General features: G+C 40.5%; 1 protein-coding gene across 5 annotated transcripts in view; it reads right to left on the reverse strand.

Moving 5' to 3' along the window:
• LOC119374584 (F-actin-uncapping protein LRRC16A) overlaps positions 1-26,122 on the reverse strand; it is a 127,994-nt gene extending 101,872 nt beyond the window's left edge. For 3 of the 5 annotated variants that reach the window (XM_037644773.2, XM_037644766.2, XM_037644756.2), the window contains exons 1-10: positions 25,930-26,115; positions 21,248-21,345; positions 18,729-18,779; positions 11,378-11,437; positions 11,052-11,179; positions 9,678-9,846; positions 6,217-6,290; positions 4,005-4,080; positions 2,995-3,083; positions 1,197-1,291 (exon numbers count right to left, since the gene is read on the reverse strand). In XM_037644773.2, coding sequence (XP_037500701.1) covers positions 1,197-1,291; positions 2,995-3,083; positions 4,005-4,080; positions 6,217-6,290; positions 9,678-9,846; positions 11,052-11,179; positions 11,378-11,437; positions 18,729-18,779; positions 21,248-21,345; positions 25,930-25,969 — 880 coding nt within the window. In that variant the 5' untranslated portion in view covers positions 25,970-26,115. Of the gene's footprint in view, positions 1-1,196; positions 1,292-2,994; positions 3,084-4,004; positions 4,081-6,216; positions 6,291-9,677; positions 9,847-11,051; positions 11,180-11,377; positions 11,438-18,728; positions 18,780-21,247; positions 21,346-25,929 lie in introns of all 5 variants that reach the window. The other 2 variants (XM_037644777.2, XM_037644750.2) reach the window with 1 other exon arrangement.
• Positions 26,123-26,179: the final 57 nt, after the last annotated feature.

Here is a 26,179-nt window from a genome sequence, read left to right on the forward strand (position 1 = left end):
GTTAATTTTAAAACCACTACAGATGTGTGCAAAGATCAAATAAATAGGATTTGGTGCTCAGTGCTCTTGAGCTCATCAGCGTGCCAAAAAAAGAAAAGGGTGGTGCAATGTGTAATGGTCTTTACTGGCACATAGGGTAATCATGTTAATTTTAAAAATCATCACAAATGATTGCAACTTTTCAGGAAACACACAACATGCAGCATCAGCGGTTAATGTTTGGCCTCACTAAGAACCATTGGAGAAGCACCATTACTCACTAAGCTGATGATTTTGCATCCATTCCTTACCTACACAATCTTAGCATCCTAAGCAGGATCAGACTCTGGTGGCATCATGCATCACGCCACTGTGCCTATGCCATTTCTAGAACAACCTGCACATTTTATATTCTTCACCACTGATGTTACAATATCCCATCGTGCCACACCAGCTCCGCGCTTTGCCAGCACATTCATTGCTATGATTTCTGCTCTTAATTACTTCGGATTGTACAAGATGCTTTCCAAGAACAGCATGTAAATGTAAAGATGATCGAATGGGCATGTGCGATGTTTCAGCCACACATCTCTGTTCCAGTCTACAGTGATAATTTACAATCTGTAAACACACTACACAAGACAAGGCTGCTTGCTAGCCATGTATGAGAACCGTCATTATTTTTTGTGCTGCTTGTAGTCCCCAAGCAAATTATTTTCTTTCTATTGCACACTAAAGTAGTCAAAAAGCTGTAGCTTTCCTACTTCAATTCTTCTGCCAGCAGCAATCTTTTGAAACATTCAGCAAGTGATGGAAACTACGCAGAGCATTAACGGTGACATAACTGGCATGATGAGAAAACTTACATTAACCACTGATCCTTTCAAGTCCTGAAGGCACAGGTACTGACATGTAAAAAGTGGTGTCCTATTTACATTAACAGCTGATGCAGTACACATTCAAAGTTCCGGCAAAATGACACTGATATCATAAAGTAAGATTGTGCTGCTTGCTGATAAAGCTTGACAGAAGCTAGAAGGAACACTCAATACCAAAGCAGATTGCTGAATGACTAATTTAATCAGAACAGACTGCAAAAAAAAAAAAAAACCTCCATCAATGTATGTTTACTTGTTAAACAAGAAAAGCAGTTACACATATTGAACCAGCTTCACTGTCTTACTTATGCTAATTTACAGAGAAAGATGCATACATACCTTTGTCTTCTATCAAGTTGTTGGAAAGGTCCAACGAGTTCAATGGCGAGTTAGGGTTGGCGATCAAGGTCATGGAAAGTTTGTGTGCAAATTCCCTAAAACACACACCGACAGGGTGTAACATTTTCAGGCACAATGTACTGCTGATAAACAACATGTTTATCAAGATCATAACAAACCAGATTGCAATGAACTAATGCATATAGCAAAGAAATATTAATTTCTGTTGAAATAACCCCCACAAAGCCATACAGTAAAACCTCGTTAATTCAAATCACTGGGACTGGAAAAAATCTTTAAATTAAGCGGGTTTTCGAATTAACGAAACATACAACAAGCGGGATGCAAGGAACTTTAAATTTTTTTAAGTAATCAGAGGTGGTCATTTTCTGTGCGTGCTAGTTTGCGGCTCCAAGGGTTATGTTTTCCAGCAGTACCCGGTCCAAATTTTGCCGCAAACCAGGAGAGACGGCAGGCCTTGCTACTACCAGCGCAAAAAAAAAGGAAAAAAAAAAAAAAAGATAAACGGTCAGCTGAAATGCGCGCCTGCGGAAAATGAAGACATGCTTCACTGCAGCACAGTGGTGACGTGCCGGCAGCACGTCACTTACCCCTCGCAGCATTGGCGCGTCATGATGCGACCATTCGCCCGTTCTTTCTGGCAAATTTTAGGTCGGAGGTTTGAATATATCGCAAATTCGGTCAGACCATCCTTTATTATTTTTTTTCCCAGAAAGAACGAATAAATCATGACGTTGAGAGAAGCATGCGACATGCTTCCCACGTGTCACCACTGTGTTGCAGTGAAGCATGTCTTCTCTTCCGCAGGCCACATTTCAGCTGACCACGAGAACGCTTTTTTTTTTTCTTTTTTCGCTGGCATCAGTGAGGCTGGGGTGCTTCAGCTGTCACTCATTAATATCACTACCCTGCATTGCCTTGTGGCTCCTAATGGCCGTCGTTTCCGCGGATTTGAGGCGAAATCAAGATCAAGAATTGGCACATGGCATCCAAAATTTTCGAATTAACCAGGCTGGTGCTGACCTCCACTTCAAATTATCCACTCAAATTTACATTGCAAAATACGGGACCGCAGAAATCGTTCGAATTAAGTGGGACTTCGAAATAACTGAGTTTGAATTAATGAGGTTTGTACATGTAAAATATGGTTTTGCCAGTGCAACTGTCTTCCAGAAAATGACTTCAGAATTTTTCTAGTTCAGAATGCATTTAGCTGATCACTTTATGCCAATTGGCACATTATGCCACTAATAACTTGCCCAATGCTACAGCTCTAAACTTCTGGAATCTGCCGGTCAACTGGAAATGCAGCAATCTGGCCAAACTGCAACTGCCAAGCAAGCATCCATTTCCATATACCACCTACCACCCATGATTTACCAGCACACTGAACTAGTGCTCAATTCTACCCTCTGTGCACGGAACATGCTGTTCCTTATTCAAGTATAGAGTGGCCACAATAAAGTGTTGCACAGATGAAGTCAAACGATTCTGTATGTTCCGCTCTGATGTTCTCAGTTTGGCTTGCCAGCTTTTTTTGGAATGCTCAATTGCAGTGATAAAAAACTCGAAGTTTATATGATAGTACTTGTCTATGAATACTAGCATATAAACACACAATTACACACTGCACCAATCAATCCCAGCAAGCCTATCAGGCCATCAGATCAAACAATGGTTTTAACAAAGTAGTAGATATAGGGAACTTACTCCGTTAACTTTACAGTAGAGAAGTCTCACTGATAAAAAGACAAAGAGAGAGAGAATAGGAACATACCATTTAATGCCTGTGTTATCCAGGTACAACTCCTCCAGTGACACAGAACGTTTCATCACCTGGAGTACTTGTTCGAGTGCTTCTGAAGCCTGAAATTCAATCGTTACGAGCCAACCAGTAAAGTCCACTGTACCACTTGATAAAAGCTGCTTTAAAGCTTCTATATTGCCACCTAGAAAGCTGTCTACCAAGTACTTTCTCTCACAATAACAGTGACGTCTATTAGCCCAATAAGGCCCAATAAAAATGTACGAGTCAAAGTATATAGATTTCTAACCTGAAATAACCTTTTCAAACAAAATTCATTGTAAAACATTTAGGCGTTCTGCTCTGTTTGAGAGAACAGAGTGCCTAAAAGGCAGTGTACTTTTCAGATTGGTGTACTTTATAATTATGTCACTTACGATTATATTTTATGTAAAACAACTAATCCAATGTATCAAAGTCCCGTTAAATAAAACACCCATTTGGAGAGTGTCGCCTAGGGTCTCCCTCGATGAGTGTGCGGGCTCGCCGTCCCTTTGCAGTGATGGGCCCGGCTCTCGTGTGTAGCGGTGGGATCAGTACACGGCGTGAGACAAATGCAATCAGTACAGCTAAGAGTAGCGAGGCCGTGCGCGCCATAGTCAGTGACTATATATATGACAAAGGAAACAACAAAACAAATATCACAAGATTAAAAAAAAAGAAGCTTCGTATTCAAGGTCAAAAAGTTGCTCAAAATATGTGTGACGCATCATTAGAAAACTATACATGTCTGCTAAATATATGAGGAGTTATAAAGAAGGATTTTTCTTACTTTACACATTTACTGTACTATTTCTCCAATGCAAATGAAAATGAAGTCACTTGTCAACAAAGTCCAAATAATATGACTCAGTATGAAAATTTATGCTTGAATTCAAAACTGATGAGCTGGCAAAGTTTCTAACTGTAGCAGCAAAACTGATTGGCTTTGCTAAACTTACAGTTAAAAAAAAAAAACACTTTAGGTTAAAAACATCACTCACCAGTTTTACATTGCTTGCTCTGAACTTTGTGAACCAGGCATTGTAACAAAGTGCAGATATGATTGGCACCAGGTCTCTGAAAAACAATAAATTCCTCTTCAGTGAAAGAAAACAAGTACAAATACAAAGGGGTAAACAATATTTCGCGTTTCATGGTTATAAAAACAATAGGGGTGCGACGTCTAGCAAACAAATAATTTGCTGCAAGAAATGCACAATGTATTATCTGAGACACACCTTTTAGTGAAAAATCTTAAGAATATGCCTCTTATCTTACCCAGTGTTTACATAACAGAGTTCAGAAATTTGCTTTCTGGGCTTTTGTGAATTACATAATGCACTCTGTGCAGAGCGCAACAAGCACTCCACTGCTCTTAGGAATGCTTGAATTTTAGGAATCTTTGCACAACTAGTTTATTCAATGTTTTGAAGCAAGAGATATTTGAAATGCAGCTGGCATGCTGTCACTTTTCTTAGGAAGAGGTGGGGTAAGGAGGGGGGGGGGGGGCAGTTCCAATAGTTTAAACTTACAATGAGATGAAGTTTTCACAGTGCCTTCAAGTTGATCGAGAGTCTACTGTAGTTATTTGCATTTACTATTTATTCATCATTTACAAAATAACACTAACAAAGTCAACACAATTCACAAACACTCAAGCTTTTCAGAATAGTTTTTCTTTTGCATGTGATAAGTTACCCTAAGCACCGTGAGAAATCATCTAAGTCACAGTGAAATATCACACGAGTCACTAATATCAAATAAATTACCAGAACTTGAAAAAAAATTTCAATTAAGTTTTAACAGCAAAATCTACAGTGAATATTACAGTGAAATGAATCTGCTGCAGTCACAGTGAAAAATTAAAAGTTCAATTTTGAAAGCTGCATAAATTGACTATAAAAGAAATGTTAATATAACAAGTTCAGCAACATAGTAGCCACGCTGATACGACTCAGTACCGTAAATTCAGAGAGAACAGAAGAATTATGCAACAAAGACAATATTTCTTTCGTGCATAGATACAATAATGCTGATGCTGCAAAATTACTTTGTATGAACCTTTTGCATTAGCCTACATGGGAAGTGCCACATGACACAAAGCAAGCAAGCAAGCGCAAAATCAAGCTCTGCTCTACCAATGATGTGTCACCACAATAATCTTTAACGTCTTTAAAGAATTCCTGATTGATATTTAAACTGTGATAGCTGTGATACAAAAAATAAGGGTTTCATCCTTGTAACATCTAATTTGGTAATGAGAATTGACTTTGAGAGCAGTTATGTCGATGGATGATTTATGGGTCTGAGGAGGTTACATACAGGAGATATAAAACATGAGGTACACGCATGCAGTAGCTACTCATGTAACGTGAAGCGAGATATAAAACCAATGCTGTCAATAGCAAAAACAGCACGCCATGAAATTAGCACACCATGTGTAAGTGATATAAATATATTGCAAAGCACCATCAAAGCAAGAAAATAATGGTATGGTAAACCGCAAAATATTGACAGACAAAACTGAATGATACTGGCTGAGGCTTGCACTTCTTATGTTTAAGTTTCTAAAAATTCTAACCAAGTCTAGATAAACAAGACTATAAATACCCATCACACAATGCATATTAAAATCTTCCTTTATGTTTTTCAAGGTAAGGTATGACTCCGTATGAGGTACCCACACCAACCAGTTGCTCGTACACTCCAAAGTCACCGCCAATTCAAACATCCAAGGTGGCCATGAAAAAGCCTAATACCCTGGCACTACTACAGGTGCTGATACGTTGAACACCTCATTAGGGCTTCAAAGACTGAAAATTGGCTTGGCTTGGCCACTTGAACAACTAGCTGTGCTCTGGTTTCAGAAGCATTGCAATTTAGTTTGCAGTGTTGCTTTGAAGGCTTACTGACACTGGCCTCTGCACAGGCATGGTGTAAAATAGATGTGAAAAGCAGCCATTCAGAACATAACACATGATTTCTTACTTGGTGCAACTCCATGCAATTCGTGAAGCATTCCCATCAATGCAAACTGCTTGCTTCATGTAACTAGGCTTTAAATGCATGATTTTGTAATCAAAATTTCAAGGAGTTATTAGTTTTTTTAAATCCATAGTTTTTCATAGAGCATTTGATTATTAACAAGATCTGACAAATTTTAAAATGGCATCAAAAACAACATGGCAAAAAAAAAGGAAGATGTGTACTCACCGGCCCTCTAAATGATCAAAGTCTAACAATGACAGCTCTTTTGTATCGTGAGACAAATATATAGTGTCTACATCCTGAAAGAAAACATAGCATACACATTCAGTTATCAATGTTTATAAAAAAATACATGCACTGAAAAGTTACTTTTTTTGGACTATTCAACCTATTAAATGGGCTTGAAACATTCAGATTGGACTCAAGGAGCACAGAAAGTTTTCAACAGTGTAAAGTAGAGAAACAATGTGATGGAGCGCTGTAGGCCCTCAGCCCATGCTAGCCTAAAAGTCGTGCATTGTGCCACTAGTGTCAGTGACAATTTCTAAAGCCACAAGTCAAGAACACATGTGAAAATGTAGGCTCGACACACAAACACTTTATCTCACTTCTGATTTTTTTATGCTTCAGCAGGTCACAATACACTCTGCAGTCACAGTTTGTGGCTTCAATTCTTTGAACACACATAGAACCATTATTGTATCATTTTTATTGTGTAGTGCTTAATATGTGCACCAGCTGCAGCAGGCCACCGTATAGATCACACTCAAAGGCAAGCGCACGGGGGAGGGGGCAGCAGAGCAGCCACCCCTTCTTATCATCTAAGGGGGGTGCTAGGTCTGCTCCATGCCTTTGATCAGTCAAACCTGTCATGTCATGTTTAAAATGCAAGGTTATGGCTGTGCATGTTTTAACAGCAGAGCTGTTTAAGCTTGGAGAGAGGCCGTTTTCATAGAAAACTCGGTGGGTATGCGCCACAAAAGTGGGTATGTGCCAAGCAGCTCCTAACATAGCATAGCCATGCATAGTATAGTTTAGCAAGGGGATGGGAAAGGGAAGTGAGGGTGAGGACAGATGTTAGGGTGAGGGCAATGGAGAGGAGGTAAAGGAGGAGGTGAGAGGGTAAACCATCGCATAACCATGCACAGTACAGCATAGCGAGGGGTGAGAAAGAGAAGTGAGGGCTAGGAGGAGGGAAAGGAGGAGAGAGGGCAATATAAAAAGAAAATAAAGGAAGAAAGAAACATTCAAGAAAGAAGAAGATGAAGAAAGAACTAAAACTGCATTCGCCAGGTGGTGGCGCTTGCTTGCCAGCTCGGCTGTTTACTCCGATTTCACAAGTGTGGAACTGACAATTTTTTTACGATAATGGCAGCCGAGGACACCTGATACTACATTCTAAGAGCCAAGGGTGTAGTGAGAATTTTTTTTTTTTCAAGACGGGAGGGACGACCAAACTCTCTCTATATATGTTTATGCGTGTTTGTATGTGTGCGTATATATACACATACAAAAGATGTAAAAGTTTTCAGGGGGGAGGTGGACCTCACAAATTACCCCCCTGGCTACACTACTGCCGAGAACTGTTTACTTCCCAGCTTTACCCCCGAAAACCCGGGAATGAAAGCTGTTGTGAGAAGCACACCAACCATCTCTCCATTTTCATTTCTGCATCCACTACGAAGCTTGTTTTAGTGAAACTTGGCTCCCCTTAACGAAGAACCCTAGGCATGCCTATCACAATGATTGGATTGGTGCTTGTGGAACACGACAAAAAATATAAATTGACCACATTGATTCATGTCAGCCAGTCCCATATGGTATCTCGGGCCACACAATGAGTGGTACGTTGCGAAAATCTGGGTGCATACTGCAAAGTTAATGAGGCTGCTAAATAGTTGACTTTCTTCTTGGATCCACAAAGAATGTGAACTTTTCAGAAAATTCTTTTCAGAAAAGTCCCGTGTTCACAAATTTTTCATCTCTTAAAAGGTTCAGGTGATCATGCACCACCACCAAATAAAACAATATTTTGAATTTTTACACATAATACAGTACCAGAAAGACCTATTATTTTTGAGACCATGTGAAAGCATATGAAAAATGTCACAAAGTGATATGGAGTGAACGTCAACTCTTCCTCCCTGAATAATTTGGCTGGAATGTGTGCCCGTGTGAATAAAAACTCGTCAAAAGAATCTATAAATGTATGCCGCAGCAAACATGTATCTAGGTTTGTTGATTGCAATGTAGGCATAGTGTATCAAATCCCATTGTCATGCTGCAGAAGATATTATAGGGTAGAGTGGAAGGTGGCTGAATGTACGACTGGGAGAAAAACACTCATTACAAAAACGAGACCTTCACATTTAGCCAACCATTCCCAAGAGTGCGGCTGTACCCCCGCCCCCATTTCGAAGACATGATGGTGCTTTCTAGGCACAGAAAGCAGCTAGACCGAGAAATAATCAATGCTTTTCACATTAGAAGAAAAAATGAAGGCTGCATGAGCCAGCCGTCGATGCGGCTTTGGGATCACGGGTATGAATACCTTGTCAGCACAAGCGGCAATTTCATATAGAATTGTTGTGCGGAAGGCTACTAAGGGGCACAAGCCTAAAACACTTCTTATCATTTTGAGCAGGTGTCATGTGGTCCAATGACGTTCTCAGATTTCTTCTTTTGTATTTTTCTTCATAATAAACCAGTCGAGAGTCCTTTGTCCTGTGCACTTGTCCTTTGTCTGCATTTGAGCAAAGGACAAGCATACAGGACACGACCTTCAATAGGAATGGAAATTTCAGCTTTTTTACAGCATGTACGTTGGTAAAATTTTTCTAGTACATCCTCAAATAGTCAAGAACCTAAAAATTGCTATAATCTGCAAGCAAAATTTTAAGGCTGAAAATCACTGTTTTGCTTTTTCGTTTCTTTCCATACTACTTCATCTGCGCTTTCCTGCACTTGTTACAGGAAAAACTGTTCCTCACTCATTGCTTACATTGAAGGATGAGTGTTCCTTTCATCTTCCCTCTTTGAATTCATATGGCTTTTTGCAACAATTATATGAAAGTGGAATAACACGGGACAAAGATGTAGACGAGAGAACAAGTGCTTGCACTTGTTCCCTTGTCTACGTCTTTGTCATATATCTAACTATGTACCAACTAGCTCAGCAGTGAGTTTTATTAGACTATTTTTTGCAACAAGATGATGGTGTGGCCTGCAATGACTGCACCAATAATAATAATAATATCTGGGGTTTAACGTCCCAAAACCACCATATGATTATGAGAGACGCCACCAGGCTGTCCCACCAATGACTGCACCAGGCTGTCTCAACAACCTTCATTTTCATTTTATAGTCTTCAATGCCGCATAAGCACCTATTATTTTCGTGACATAACCAGCTGGTATGGCTAAAGCCTAGAGCACTGCTGTACTTGCATGTTTTGATTTTGTTGCATTCAAATACGAAATTATTGTACTACTCTCAAACAACTGAATTCCCAACCATATTTAATTGGCGCACACTCATAAAAAAATCAATGCCTATGCAAAATGAAATCTAGAAAAAAAAAACATTTCCAAGGTCCCTTTATTCTCATCTTGACGGGACATCACGCAGTACAGTGTCTCAAGAATAACAAGTGACACAAGTAAGCGCATTTTCAGTGCAGACTTACCCATGCCACGTCTTCTCTGAAAGGAAGACCATGGAAGTCGCACATGCAGATGTACTGAGCTGAGAAGTTTCCACATGGACCTGGGTCTGAGGCTTCGGCCGACTGGTTGAACTCGAGCATTGGCTGAAGCCTCACAGCTGGTACTGCTTCCACTCGTCTGATTATCAACCTTTAGAGGATCATGATAAAACAGGAATGCATTGACCAACTTTCAGCAGGAATGCTTAAATTATACTGCTCATGTGCAACAAGCAGAAACTACAATTTTTTTTAAAATTAAGGCACATAACTTTGTGCAGGAATATGAGACACCGTACCTCATGACTGCTTAATATTCGAACTCTGACATTTCGGCTTGTCAAAACCATTGTCCTGGATCCCTGCATATTTACTAAATGAAAACAATTTGTACAAATAGGTGGGCCACACTCAGACTGTCTAGCAGCAACATCTTGAGCGCATCAGGTAAGTGTCCTGGGTCCCCCACTGCTCCCCTTGCAGATTAATGGCATTACAACAACTGCAGATTGTCATACATTATAATAGACATTTATTTGCTGATGACTGTCTAAGTATTGAGAGATCTGTAATAACAATGATCACTTAACAATATACACGGTTCGTGCAAGACATTGTGAGTGATGATTAACATAGAACAAGCTATCCTATTTTTCAGCAACTAAGATGCTTTCTTTCTAAGAAATCCGTATGGATTTCCTTCTGGCTTCGTGCTACACACAGGTGGTTGTCAATTTCCCTATCGTAACCCTTCCGCCGCCATGCGAAATTCCGCAGAACTGATTAGCAATACTATCCTACATGTCATTCGAAAGGAAGTACCATATCTTAAATGTATGTGTTCTTCACATGTATAGGAAGTTTCAGACCACAAATACATGGGAGTTATTATCATTATTAACCTATCTTGAAGCCTGTATAGTCACAAAACTTTCACATTAGGCTTTTGGTAATTATGCCTACTAAGATACAAACTACATAACATGCTTCATGTGCTGATCTATTACACTACTATGATAAGACCCACCTTTTATTAAACTAACTAAATAAATAAAATAAATAATTAAATAAATAAATAAAATTACATAACTCAATATTAGCTCAGTTATATTGAAAGAAAGGTACACAAATTTTTGTTCTAGAGTTTAAGCATTGTTAGTATCTGCAGCAAGTGTGAAAGTTTAAAAACAAATAGCTTTTTATTCAACATTGTTTACCCAGCAAGAAGGATGTAGACCAATTTCCCAAAATTAATAAGCAATAACATTTATCTGCATTAACAAGAGGTAAAGGTCAGCACAACTTTACAGCCTAAACACAGCACCAGAAAAAATTAAGACAATGGAAGCAACTTACTCCAAAGGCACTTGTGGAAAAATGCTTTTTACAGCAGTTCCTAGCTGGATGATCATATGGTCAACATCACTGGACTCAGGATCAACTGAATAGAATGTGTACACTTTGTTGTCTATGGTTAGGCAGAGCTGGAAAATGCAGAGCATACAACAAAATGACAACCAATAAGCTCTCATATTATTTTACCAAACATGTGCATTATATTAACTGACAAAAGAATGGAATATAAAACCAGCAACAGCGTTATATTTAAAGGTTAGAGCTTCATATATCCATGCACGTGCACAAACGAACACAAGTCTGAAAAAACACAAAGTAGGTCTTACCTGGTTTGGCTTTTTGCTCTCTACAGTTTGAATTTCTAAATAGTGAAAAGAGTGCTCAATCTGGAAAATGAAAAAAAAAAAAGAAAAAAAAGGAGGGGGGGGTAAGCACATACTGTATTAAGACTCTGTACTTTTTTAGCAATCATGTGTCAGTGCTGCAATGTTAGGGGTAAAGCCACACTTACTGTACCAACCTTGATGCTTAATTATCTGCGAGTGTGAATTCTTTCTCAAAACTTTAGGTGTTTCAGTATACCATGATAACCAATTTCAAGTAATAATCCACAGAAACTGTGTTTCCAGCACAAGCACAACCTGAGATTCTTTAATAAGGTGCACTATAGAATAAGTATGCAATAAAACGCATTGCTTCAGCAATGCTTTGATTGATTGCTTGATTTACAGATAATAAAAAGCATTGCTGAAGCAATGCTTTTTATTATCTATAAATCAAGACAATTCTTGTATGAGGATGCAGATATGTCTTATAGCTAAAAATTAAGTTTGGTCATAAATAGCCATTTCGGGAGTCAATTTTTCATAAGAAGCTAAATATGGGCGAGATTCTCTGTATTTGAAATGTTTCCTAAAACAAATGGGTTTATACAAAATATGCAAATACCCAGGAGTTCTACTTTACCCCCAAAACATCTTTAGGCAGACATATTGTGCAGCAAAGTGAACAAGTGATGATAAATATGCAAAAGGCTGATATTCAGCCTATGTTTGGCCACAAACTAAACACTGAGGCAGTCCCAGTAAAACTATAATAAATAGTCCAGTGCCAGAACACTTGTTTAAACTTTTGACATAGGTCTTGGCAAAGGTGAAAATTTAATTTTGTGCAGCAACACGCGCTTGTTTTACCTGATGTCAGATACCGTCTCAATTTTAGGTAAAATATACTCAACAAAATATAGCGGAGCTAAGTTAATGTGCATCAATGGGGCATTTTGACTAGAAGTTGTGAAAGTAGTTTCATTATTTTAATATCTGCTTTCCCTGCCCACATGTTGAGGTATAGAGCCATTTTTATCAGACTGAATTACGACAGGTATTTTCACATCCGGCGTGCCTCAAGGGAACCAAAAAAAGGTGGAACATAGGTGAAACAAAGGTGTGCAAAAAAAGAACACACAGCTAGAAGTAACACCAATGCAATAAGGCAGGGAATATGACACCTACTAAACTGAAGTCATATGTTTCTTCACTTCTAATGTACTGCATATTATCTGCATAGCAGTGCCTTGGGTTTTGTGAAAGCTGTTTAAGTTACTGCGGTGGAATTGGCTCTTCTGATTGTGCTAAGTAGCCAGGAAGGTCCCAGCTAACAAGTAAATCATATGTTAACGAATGTATGTAATACGTATTATAAAATATCTAGGAGACTGGCTGACTCTTCCTGTCTTCATTTCTTCGCTAATTTCCTCTATCTCCACACATTTATATTGATATGCACCTGGGTTCAAGATTTTCTGATATAAATATTTGTAGTATACTGGACACTTGGGAATGTGTGAGAACCTTCTCGCAAGCTCGATGGGTGTCTGGCGTGGTTGTGGGTTTGCATTGTTGCATTGTGCCGCGAATTCCGGAGCGATCCTGGGTTTTCGGGCTCAGTCGATTTCAAGGCCACTGGCTGCCTCAGAGTGATTTCTTCGGAGTGCGGGCAAGCGGTCTTGTGCACAGCCGTTGGTGGCAGTGTTAGCTCGGTTGAAGCTGGCAGCCAGGTTTTGAAATTTGACGCTGGCTTTAGAAAGTGGTGGCATGCTTCCTGTACATGCCCGTTTTGTGACAGTCTTACATAATGGTGCGTTTTCTATATGCAAAAATAATGTACACTGACAAACAATATGCGCAGGTATTTTTTAACAAGCACAAACCATGCGTGGCAGCATTCTAAAACTGCATGTCATTCTAACAGTGAAGTGACCATTGTGACAGATGTCAGCTCCTCATCACGTGAGAAGGGCAACAGCAGCTGTAACCGGTCTTTATTAAACTCCAGGAACCTCCTCAGCATATAGAGGGTCACTACGCATCACTTGAGTTACGGTATATAAGCTCAACAGTAACTGTAAGCACCACAGGTGACAGAACACATTGAGTGTGCCCAGAAGTTGTGTGCTCCTATGTGACAAAACGTGCGTGGTATACATGCAGACGGTTAGAGGGTTTCCAGAGACATGGAGTGCACGCACAGATTAAACAGTGCTTTTTTGCTTGAGGTGCCTTACACCAATAAACATCCTCAAAAATTTTTTGCCATGGGGCATTATTTACGCAGAAACTAATAACATGAAGTACTACCTCTAGACCTCCCACATGGCCTGGCAAGCCTCAAGGTCGCCAAAAGCCTGAGCCCAACCACAGCTAGTACATACCTGTAGCCATTCTAAGCAATATATATACTTTCTTCCTTTCTTTGAGAAGGGGGAAGAGAGGATTTCTTTATGTTTAAATGCTGTGCTGCAATAGAGTTCTGTTCCCCAGAAAAATGCTCTGCTTTCTTTTTGACTCAGCAATGCTTTAAATATTGCATTTCACTGGTCTGTTTCTTTATGCATATATATATATATATATATATATATATATATATATATATATATATATATATATATATATATATATATATATATATATATATATATATATATATATATATATATTGTAGCGAAGCATTGGAAGTCTGTAATGGGTCGCCCTCTCGAGCGCCTTCTAGTGGGTCGTCCTCTTCAGCTCTTCTCGGAGAGCACGCTCCTCGCGCTCAGAGCCCGCGCTCTGTCTTGACTGTCACCGTTGTGCTTCGTCGACTATTGCCGTCAATAAACGCCTTTATTATATATATATATATATATATATATATATATATATATATATATATATATATATATATATTGCATTCAGACATGAGGATGAGGAGAAATAGGAACCCAAAAGTGCGCAATAGGACAATGCCAGGTCTAAATTTCCTGCGTTATTTTACATAATCTTATCTTTACATTTACAGTAATAAATTGATGCAGCCTAGATGATTTCATACAATAAACAAAAATTATCTAGTGATCCTAACATAAATGTACATAAAGCTTTCACGTTCAAAAGTGGTAATAAAATTTATTTTAAAAAGATAAAGCATGCATGCTGATTGCAGTGCATAACTGATCCTGGTACAATAAACATTCAAGACTAACTGCTGGTGAGAAAAATTATGAGAACTTTCTCGTCAGTAAGGGTGCATTCAGACAGTGGACCGAATCCGAATTTGTCGTAGACGTGGACGATCTGCCTGCAGGCGCATCCACACGACGGACGGCGTCCTAGCAGACGACAGCACCAGAGAGCCGGATTATTCTTGACCGCAGCTTCTGCACTGGCTGCCAGCAGACTGGTTTGAGAGTATTTGAGAGCATGGAGGCCAGTAGAAAACAACGCCCACTTTTTCAAGCATTAACGAGGACTGTAATTTGTTTTGGGTGAAAATGGTGCTGTTGGCAGAAATGCTGGATGGGAAGAAAAACATGCTGTACAGAGAGCTGCTCCCTTCACTGCTGTCACGCATGGGGCCCCGCATACGAAGCGAGGATACAGTGATGCGTCATTCTATATCGGCAGTTTTTTTTTCCTTTTGTGACTAACAAGTACCGACCTTGCACATTGCACTGCTGCACACTGTGTTTGCATGTCTTGGTTCACCTATTTACCTTAAGTTCAGTGTTGAAACACACAAGTACTGCGAATTAGCCCTTATGACTGTACTTCCACGACATATTTATTTGCCCCTGCAATGGTAAGTGGAGTGCTGCCAACAATGAGAGAAGTATAACACAGATCAAAAAAGGCAACTATGCATTTCATTAGATCACCATTTTCCGCTAAGAGCATTATACTGAAACTAATAAAAAAAAATTAGAAGCTCTATCCCTCCACACACACACACACACACACACACACACACACACACACACACACACACACACACACACACACACACACACACACACACACACACACACACACACACACACACACACACACACACACACACACACACACACACACACACACACACACACACACACACACACACACACACACACGCACACACAGGGTGTTTACCGTAACTCGAACCAAACATATATATATATTGTCAAGGAAGAGACACAGAGACAGCACCCTTGCTGCGGGCCGGCTGTTCTATTCTTCCAAGCTTCGTCCTTCTCTTCCTTGCCCTAGCCGAGCATGCGCCGCTGTCTTCATTACACTCGGCCACACTGCGAGCCAGGTGTCCTGCCAAAATATGACCCTTCATTGGCGGTGGTTGTTTCCTAGCTGGTGAAAACATTCAGGGGTCCTGGGCGCTGAACCATCATAGGTAGCACTGATGCTTCTGGCGGGCAGCACTGGCTGCCTCGCAGAGGCCGGTCACTGCCACGCGGCGACACTGCATGGACAGCTGCTGAAACTGTCTCTGGCGGTCGGTGCTGGCTCTGTCGCTGTGGACGCTGGGGTTGGCATTATTATTTGCCGATGATGGCTCTGGGGGACAACATTGGCTGTGCCGTGGTGGTTGTCCTCGGCCACGCTGCGACTTTCCTTGGAAACCTGCCTCATTCCCCTCTGGTGGACGTAATTGGCGGCTTCGTTGTAGTCGTAGTTCCTGGTCATGATTATACTTGGCATGAAAGTTCTTCAGCAACGGTTCTGGCGGGCGGCCCTGACTATTTCGACATGGTCGCAGGGCCAACCCAGAGTGCTGAGCTTTGTCCCGTCGCCATTCTGAAAATCGAACATGCAGAACTGCTGAAGGCTCAAGATCTGCAAATTGCCGTAGAGTCGAGTGTCGGATTATTTGGAGTAGTTTGCCTGCTTAATGGTTGGTCGAGCTCCAGCGAGGTGTACAGCGAAGCTTCTGTGTCAATGAGTGCGTGATTTCCCTAGATGAGCTGCGACGCAGCTCATGGTCTTGCAGCATTGTCGCTGTAGTGCCCTTTGAGGTGGTCGAGATGGCAGGTCTTGACGATGTGCCGCATGTATTCGAGCTGTCCCGCTCGAAAGCAGTGCTGCCAGCAGGAGAGTTGGTCTGGCCCGACAAGTCATCGATGTCTGTCACCTCAACCGGGATAGGCACCTCAACTTCTTCGAAGGAAACATCGTCCAGGAAATGATGAGCGTCCGCGCGCTCATCCAAAAACTGCGGCATTTGGACATATGGCTCAGACTGGTCAGGGCCGACCTTGTTGGCATCACTGGACAGGCCTACTTTGCGGAGTGGTGCAGCGTAGGCCGTGCTGGTACAGTCATGCGTAGACTGGTGGGGGTCGTGGATTCGTGGTTCGTCCGGCACGACAGGGGCCAACGCCTCCATATGCCCAAGTGCTGTCGAGCTTGGAGGCGGCCTCACCAACTGCTCTGACTTGAGGATGGTGTTGTAGTCTATCGTGGGGCTGGACAGCACTGACGAACTATCGACGTGTCGCCCCAAATGAGCTCCATATCCGAGAACGGGCACGTTGTTCACCGCGGGCACAGCTGCACCGTGCCCTTCACGATCTCGGTCACCGAAGGAGGGCAGGGTGGGAGCCCGAGCTGCACCGTCGGGATTGTGCGTCTCAGAGCTCCCGTCCGCAGTAGACAGTGGGACGGTAGGCAGAGAGTCGCAGGCATGAAAAAGTGGGCGGAAGAGACTCGTCAACTTCGCACACCACTCCGACCAGGATTGCTGTCGGACGCCCTCGTAGGCATGCCATGCCTTGACGGCATCGCGAAGGCGGTCGACGGCAATCAGCCATTTTTGATGGTCCGACCAGGCGTGGTGGGTGCCGAGCGAGTTGATAGCCGCGGAACACCGGCACTGCCCAAACAGCCGACAATGGTGAAGCGGCAGGCAAGAACCCGGAGTTCAACAACGTCACGCGGTGGTGTTGATGACAGAGTTCCGTGAGGACACGAAAGAGTTCCGCGCTGTTGTCAGTTGAGGCGCCCGACGAGCCATAGGCGGTGTCCACGGCGTACGCGGCGGTCCCGGTCCTCACAGTGGATAAATCCATGGTCAGGGACGCGTGGACGGCGTCCCTGCTCGTGAACAGGTATCACTGCGTCAGTGAAACGGTGTGGAGCCGTCGAGGAGGCCTAGGCGCCGTCCCCGAACGGTGGTTGCAGCGGTGGCAGGTTAGTGGGTGCTGAGGAGGCCTGGACGCTGTCCTCTACTCACGCTTACTGCGGCTGCACGTTGACTGGTGTCATGCACAAGGTTCGCGCTTACAGTTCGATGGTTGTAGACTGCACCATTGTCAAGGAAGAGACACAGAGACAGCACCCTTGCTGCGGGCCGGCTGTTCTATTCTTCAAAGCTTCGTCCTTCTCTTCCTTCCCCTAGCCGAGCATGCGCCGCTGTCTTCATTACAATATATATATATATATATATATATAAAGTGGTTAACTGCAACTGAATACAACCAATGACATATTGACATATGGTATGTTGCAAGACCCATCTCCATCTTCGTATGAAAAAGATGTCTTGGTTTCTTAAAAGGGCCCTGCAACACATTTCCAAGTAATCACTATGAGAGTTGATTGCCTCACAAATTGACTGCCACAAAAATTTTTAGAATCCGTCTAGGACAAGCAGAGTTACAGGGATTTCTCGCATGCTCTTAGCGCTTTCTCTCTGCTTTTGTTCGAGCCAGCACACTGAAATCTACACAGCAGGGGGGATGACAAGGGGGCAAGAAGCTACGTCCATACATCAGTGTGTGTCATGACCTTGAGCACATTCTTTTTCTAGTTTTCTTTCAACATGCGGCTAACTTTCAGTGTGATCATCAGTGCACTGGTGTAATTCTACAGTGTAATTCTAGCACTGTATACAGAGCACCGTGCCGGCATGTCCAGCACACAGTGGCGGCAGCAGAAACTATGCAGCTCATATCAGCCAATGGCATGTGTTCTTGGGTAACTGATGCAGTTGACTTCGAATATATGGCATCATTTGTCGATAGAAAAGCAAGCGATTTCTGGCAGACTTTAAAATTCAATTGCGAATTCCATGGTGCATACTGCACTACAATGTTTCCAACCATGTTCAAAAAGTGTTCTAAGGCCCTTTTAATGACAGAATACAGTTTTCACCAATGGCTTTTATGCAGCACACTTTCATGCTTTATGTGAAAGCACCAATAGCGCTTGAGCTGATGAAGAACACTAGGTTGGGCAAAAATATTTTTCAGAAAGTGACTTCGCATGTTGCATTGAGTGCTTAAAAAAAAAAAAATTGCCCGTAGTCAATTGTCAAGGTTGGTACTGGTGGTGTTAAATGGCCCTTAACAAATGAATAAGGGCAGTTTACCTTGGTTGGTACTTTGGCAGTGAGGATAAAAAACCTACATGAAGAAAATGCCTGAAAAGAAACAAATAATTATTTTACCTTCAAGCTAATATTAAATCAACTAAATTTTTTAATGAACAGATAGTAAGTAAATGATGAATTCTGTTACTGTAACACACTTTCAGTACCTGAAAAATATTCGTTATGCAGCAGATTTCTGCTAACGCTTGTGTAAGAACAACATTTATCCAAGAGCCATATCCTCAATCTTACTTCCTGAAATTCCATCTAAAAAAAATACAGCAGCTTTTCTGCTTTCCATTTCTAAGCACATAACATAGTGTCCTAGGACATCCTCATGGAGAGCTTTAGAGATAAATGGCATTTCTATGGTATGGATGGTACAGAGGACAAATGTATCCACCCCTGCTGCTGAACCGAGACTAAGCAATGGCTACAAAAGAGGTCACAGTTATGGGTACTAATGGGGCACCACGCATGTGTGGGTGGCATGCATGATTGAAGACATGAACATATAAACTTTTTATTAAGAGGATAGGACTCACACTTAGTAAAAAGGGATCATGGGGATCTCACTAAAATGGGCAGATGAGTGTGACTAAAATTACCCGTCCCCATGCAAGGACTGGCCCTTGTCAAGATCACAAAAGAAAAGGGTGCATGTAGCAGTTCCAGTAAAATTCATCTGAAGAGCACGCGCACAGCGACACAAAGCGTACAGACCAACAGCCAATGAAGATACTACGCATTCTACCTGCACTACACGATAGTTATTGCTTGTAAATGGACGGCTCTGATAACAACGAGCTCCAGAAACTGCAGCCAATTGCCATTAAAGTGCATCCATGCATAAAGGCAATTTTTACAAAGTATTTCAGAAGCTAGACTGTCAGGCAAAATTATTTAAATGACAACTGCTTGCAGCCACATACAGACCACGATGACGAGGCTTTTCCCAAATATTGCTTACTTCACTGGAACTCTGAGACATGCATGTTCTCTTTCGGGTGTTTGAATCGATTTCTCGTGTTCTACTGAGGCTGAATTGATGACACTCACCTGTCGCCCTACTTGATTTAATAAAATTCATAATTTTCACAACAAAAACCTCTTCAAACATTTAATGCTGTGCTGGGCACACTATGCCTAGACTTTCAATGCATTAAAAAAAAACTACTACCTTAAGGGAACATACATCCCATGTATTTTTGGGCATATTGTGGTGCACTCTACTCAGCAACTAATAAAGATAGCGGCCAGTTGTTTGACAATTTTGTTTAGTGCCTTGTGGTCTATCCACTGAACTAAAATTGTTGCACTGCCCCAAAAACAAAATTATTATTGATTATTTAATCTATTACATGATTTTGGACAAATTTTTGTATATTTTCTCACCATCAATTAAAACGATGCATTCTACAGCCTCAATTTTAGTTCAGTATACTGCTACATAAACATTTCGTATGTGCTGAAAAAAATCAACGTGCTATCTTTTGTCATTTTGAAAATAAATGCACCAACATGACGAAAAATTTTGTTTTAAGAAAACAGGGTTCAAAGTAAGTAATTAAATTTCACGTTTTCCATTCTGGCAACATTTTCTGACTTATTTATTCACTACTGGCTAAACACTTAAACACTGTTGCCAGACAGCCTTTTCGTTCACCTAAAAAAAGATAAACTTCATTCTCGTCTATTTACGACACTAGAAAGCTACGAAAACAACGTCTGTAAAAGGGGGCATGTGGCTGGTTGCATTGCTTTCAGTTTGCTTTTTTAGGTTGATAAAAATTTTGCAAGATGAAGTGTGATATATAAAAACATACGGAAAACAATCTACTTTCATATTTAGAGAAAAAAAATAAAATCAGTCTTTTTTTTCAAATTTTTGCTTACCCTGTCCCCTTAAAATCACTGAAAAAAAAAAGTATAAACCAGAACTATGCCAATTACACACAAGTGAAACATCCTTACAATATGTTATATTCAAAGGCACACTAACAGCAACATCAAATATGTTTAGGATATCAAAGTGTTCCTTCAAAACCTCATACTCATTAATTTGATGAAAAAAGGTTTATTATTAATGGAGGAACTAAAAATAGTATTTTTGACTTCCCAATTTTGCACTAGAATTTCGCACAGCACCAGTATGTCAGTGCGATGTCATGAAGGTATTTCCTTGCATTGTTTTTTTTTCCAGGAAATGTTTATTTTAACTTACTAGATTGCACCAAAAGTTATCTGGGAAGCAATGGAGCTTTTTTTGTCCTAAATAATTAATGAGACACATGTAGGCATCGTCTAAGTTTACAACTTTGCAGGAAGCCGATAGAAAAACTTCATAGCAGTGATGCATCTCATGTTCCATCAGTGCGTTCTTTATCAGTTAATGCTTCTGTAACAGGTAGCAGTAATGTAACTTGACATGATATTCCATTTTAGTATTGTTTATGAAACTAACGCCCTTTTTTCAAGCTCAATCATGCCACAGAATTCTTAAATGGCGGGAATATTACCAGCACTCTGTTCTCCGTTTTGTCTTGTTTGATCTCCAAGCGCACCATACACTTGAAAGACACCTTGGCACTGCGGTCCAGCACATGTCGAATGCTGTCTGTAATTGAGAAGAGAACAGCAAAGTGAGCGGAAATTTTCCTCTCATTTATACTTTGGGCCGTCCAGCAAGCCGAAGATGCCGCCCGGGTCCAAGGACTTCGAGCCGTCACCTGACACCATCATCATCAACGTAGGGTGGGACGGAACAGGGGTTAATCCCCTCTTCCCCCCGCCTCGCCCAAAGGAAACTGCCGGACTTTTAATAAAGTTTATTCATTCATTCATTCATTCATACAGAAATAATTTGTTTTTCTAAAAGATTAAAATTCCAATGTTCAGTTGTACATAAGTAAGTAACACTGCAGAACATGCATAGTCATATCATGTCCATATGAGTACAAGTACCTATAATTGAGCACCCATTTTTCACAAAAGAGGCATTATGTGCATATATGCATATGTTGCCACTATGGCAAACTTTTCCCTGTCATATTGTCTGGACATTCTTTTTCCGATTAGTGTTGCACCGCGTACCCCAAGATCTCCTGCACTCCCTGTTTTACTCGCCTCACATCTCCTCTAACAACAACCTATGAGGTGCAAAGCCCCTAGCCACAGTAGCAACCAGCTCGGCTTATCCATATTTACATTTGCACTAACACATTTAAATAGAAATTTTTCCCTATGAATACTGAACACTGGAATGATGTGCCAGGTAGTGCCTGTTTTTTATCACTAAAGGAGTTCCGGAAAACTACTGAATGCTCTTAACAGTTTTTATGCAGATGTTTTATATTTTATTTTTCATTACTGTTTGACAAGCCACACTATCACATATCTATGGCTTTCATTTTCCTACACCTGTAATGGTCCCATTATGGGCTGCAGCATCTACTAACAAAAATTTATAAACTGCTACATGATAATTTCATGGTTCATGTGTTCAGGAGCCCCATATTTAGCCAAAACCATGTTTTGCATGTATATGGTTTTATGATTTGGCAAAAAAATATAATAGGTTGGAATGGGTGGGGCTGGGAGGTGGGGGGCTACATTAAGTTTTAAAAATCTGTACCGCTTCGTTTAAAAACCTGTGTACAGCATCGTAAAAGAAACCTTCTTTTTTTAGTCATAGAAGTTTTCCAATCACAATTTTTCCATTAACCAATTCCAATAGCTGACTAGACAACGTTAGCAATGGAAAAATACTAAACTTTGGTGAGAAATACTCAAATTGTTTTGTTACTCATTCAGGAAATTCAGCAAGGGCATTCTGTAAGAAAAGACATTATTCTCTATATCCAGAATAATGACCTGCACAGATAAAAAACGTGTGCATGGTTTTTATTCACAGGGCATTTAACTACCGAAGGTGAATGTTGTTAGCATAGGTAGGTACAAATAATCTAATATAACCGAAAAATCAGGCTGAGAAATTGGTCAGGGATCGCATTGCTTTCACAAATATATTTCAACCTAAATTGGATGCTAATGAAAAATCAAATTTATTATTGTCAATACAAGTCATAAAAGAATTCTAAAAAACTGGCATTCTGTTATAATAAAACAGTAAAAGCTGGCAGGTATTCAATAGGATACCTGTTGCTAAGCCATGCTGCTGATATGAGAAATCGTTTCGCATGACGCATCAAAGTCACCTTGCAAAGAACTTACACCAGTGCCTACTCAAGATAATACTGCATGAATGCCGATAGGTTTCGCAGAGCACTATAAAGTTATGGGAAGCAGAAAAGTGGTCTTATCTCATGATACTTGTGTAACAGTTACAGCACTTAAATTTGCTATTGTCTATCATGGCCATAATTCCATATGACTAGTAACAGTTTATGTTCATCCCGAAGGTCTGGTTACCTTGAACGATGAAATTCTTTAGATCAAGCCTCTTCACATAAAAACTACAAAATCTCACGTGCTGTCCAAAGTTGCTCAAGAAGGCTGTAATAACAAGCCATCCTTACTGGCCATTTTCTTATCTTAATTAAAGTTGTAATACTTCCCATAGAATGAGTTCTCAACTGATTTTTTTAGATGAAACATTTAAAATGAGAAAGCCGAAGCTGCAATAATTAAAGTTGTTTTAAGCACAGAGAAATATTTTTCAAGACATTTCAAGAAAATTTCAGTCCCACATTATTTACTCTTGTTACAAGGACAGTTTGTATCGCACAAGATAAACATAGGTACTATAGTTTTTGCTACATGATGACAACTTTTTACACATTGTAGATGACAAAATTGGAACTTGGGATGTTTACATACACTTCCACAGCCTTTTTCTTATGTGCATGCATGCATGCATGTGTGTGTGTTTGTGTGCATTCGAAACATGTTACAGGCCCAAAATACAGGATTGGGTAAGGGAAGCTTCAAAAATTATGTGGTATAGTCGGCATATATTTATACAAATCATAAAAAAGAGAGTCACATGTACACAAGTTTTAACATGATACAAAAATTACCATATCAAAAATAGACTATTGAAGTGTAAATATAGGTCTTAAGTAAACATGTAGAAAGGAATATGGACTACAAATAGCATAAAAAAATAGGCAAATGCAGACAAAAAGTTATTGTGAAAGACGAGTGTTTAGGTGGCGAAGAATTTCGTCTTTATTATTTTCAGATGCCAGAACATTGGTAACGTCAGTGAACAAGTGATTTTACGTTGGCTGAGTTCATAAAAGGAAAGGTTATTTCCCAGTAAAGAGCGGAAATTTTAACAGCCCTGAAAGCTGTTTCTATTTCAAGTAACAGAACTTGTGTACATCTGTATGACACATGTTCATGCAGAACTAGTGGCATTCACAGTAGCACTGCTAACATAAGCACACTCAGCTGTTCAGTTTAAGTGCAACATGCCATGTATAAGGAACCTTCTTAAACCATGATAAGTGCGAAAAAGCACAGAAGAGTGTCGTTAGCTTCAGCCCATTCTCACAGCTTCAACCGAAAAGAATATGACAAGGCTTTCACCAGCTACAGGAAGAGCGCTCCACTATGGAAACTTACATAAAAAGAATGGTTGGATACCTAACATATCAGTAAGCCAAAATTATCTTTGGTGTTCACATAACTCAGAGGAATTATTGTAAAATAACACATTTTTACGCAGCAATGCATTTTTCGACATACAGCTCGACATACATTTCTTGATATTACCAAAAAAAGCTACTGCATATGGCACTCGCTGTCAATATTTTAAATGTTTCAATAAATGCTTGAAAGCAGGCAGCAGTTAATATACTGCCTACTTACTAGGAACAGTGGGAGGCACTTATTGAAAGAAATTAAAAGAGCAGGTGCAGTAGGCTCCCACTTGACTACCACAGTTCCAAAAGAATTCGGCTCTTTCTTTTTTTTTTACGGCACCTCATTCTTGTGCTGTTCTTTAAACATTAATCGCTATGCATTAAACATGTGACATTGCCGAAGTTAATTTCTCTTTACTGCCTTTCTTCACATCTTCACATGCTAAGACATGCAAGAAATAAGCGAGATCGTGGTAAGTTTGCACTGATGCAACGTGGTTATCACAGCAAATGGAAAGAATACATAATGCAGTTTTAAGGTCTATTAAATTTACAAGGCGCACACATGTCTACACAAGAGTATAAATAAGGATGGGAATCACTAAGATGCTTCAAAGTTTCAGGGAGGTGCTACATTAACAGTTGATATGCCAAGGTGCAAATTTCATGTTACATTCCAATTCGAAAGTCAGCTATCATCTGGCTTTAGTTGTGCCAAGGTATTTTCAACTCGTAACAAACCCGTAGCAAAGCGCTATCTTCAACGAAGTAAAAGAGTATCGGCACAATCGAAAGTACCATCAAGTGGTGATGCGCTTAGAGCGGGCAACACATTTCAGGGCGTCTGATTATCGCGCAGTGTTTGTGAGTAGGTCGAGATAACAGGAGGCGTGATCAGCAGCACAACTGTGGAAACGGTTACCAAATAAGGCCGTCAGTTATACTACGTAAAAAAACAAGACTATGTCACTGGTTACAGCTCGGCACGATTACATCGAACACTTTCACAATGATACGATGCTTTTCCTTCACACGATATTTTCCATTTGATTTCAGTTACGTCAACAAATGAAAGCGAAGTCGCGACGGCTAGCATGCCACACAATCGAGGAAAGTGGCCCCTTTTGATAACGATATATATATATATATATATATATATATATATATATATATATATATATATATATATATATATATATATATATATATATATATATATATCAAATTACGCAAACACGCAACCCCTGTGCGAGGGGAACCAGGGCGGCGCGAACACTTTAACCAGAGGCAAACATCTAAACTATTCGGATCCGTAGGCAAGATGCGACGGTGGGTCTACAGGCACCGCCGGAGGACTACGCTACGGCGAAGACATGATGAACCATGAACCACTACAGATTAAAAAAGTGGACTTTGTGAACAACGCCTGTAATTGTGCAAAAGTTACAACGAACCGCAGTTTGTTCGACCCTTCGCACAAACTGATGCAGTTAGAAATACAGAGAATAAGTATGTATGTATTGAAAAAAGGCATATCCAACTCGGAACTGACAGGCAGGTAATCACTGATGCGTTTGCAAGTGAACACCTACCGCTCAGTTCCTTCGTGATAGCGTTCTTCGTGGACATCATTCCTCTTCAGTATTCTCTGCCGTCAGATGCATCCATAAAACCGCGGTGCTTCTGTTTGACTGCAAGAGCATAACCACAAGCTGAATATTTACTTAAAAAATTCCCGGACACAACATCACTCAGCCATTCCCACTTTTGGGATCAGCACCGACCGACTGCGGGACAGTTTTTCTTGTTGCTATTTTGATAAATACTTTACTTTAAAATACT

Source organism: Rhipicephalus sanguineus, chromosome 1, assembly GCF_013339695.2.
Source record: "Rhipicephalus sanguineus isolate Rsan-2018 chromosome 1, BIME_Rsan_1.4, whole genome shotgun sequence".
Lineage (NCBI taxonomy): Eukaryota > Metazoa > Arthropoda > Arachnida > Ixodida > Ixodidae > Rhipicephalus > Rhipicephalus sanguineus.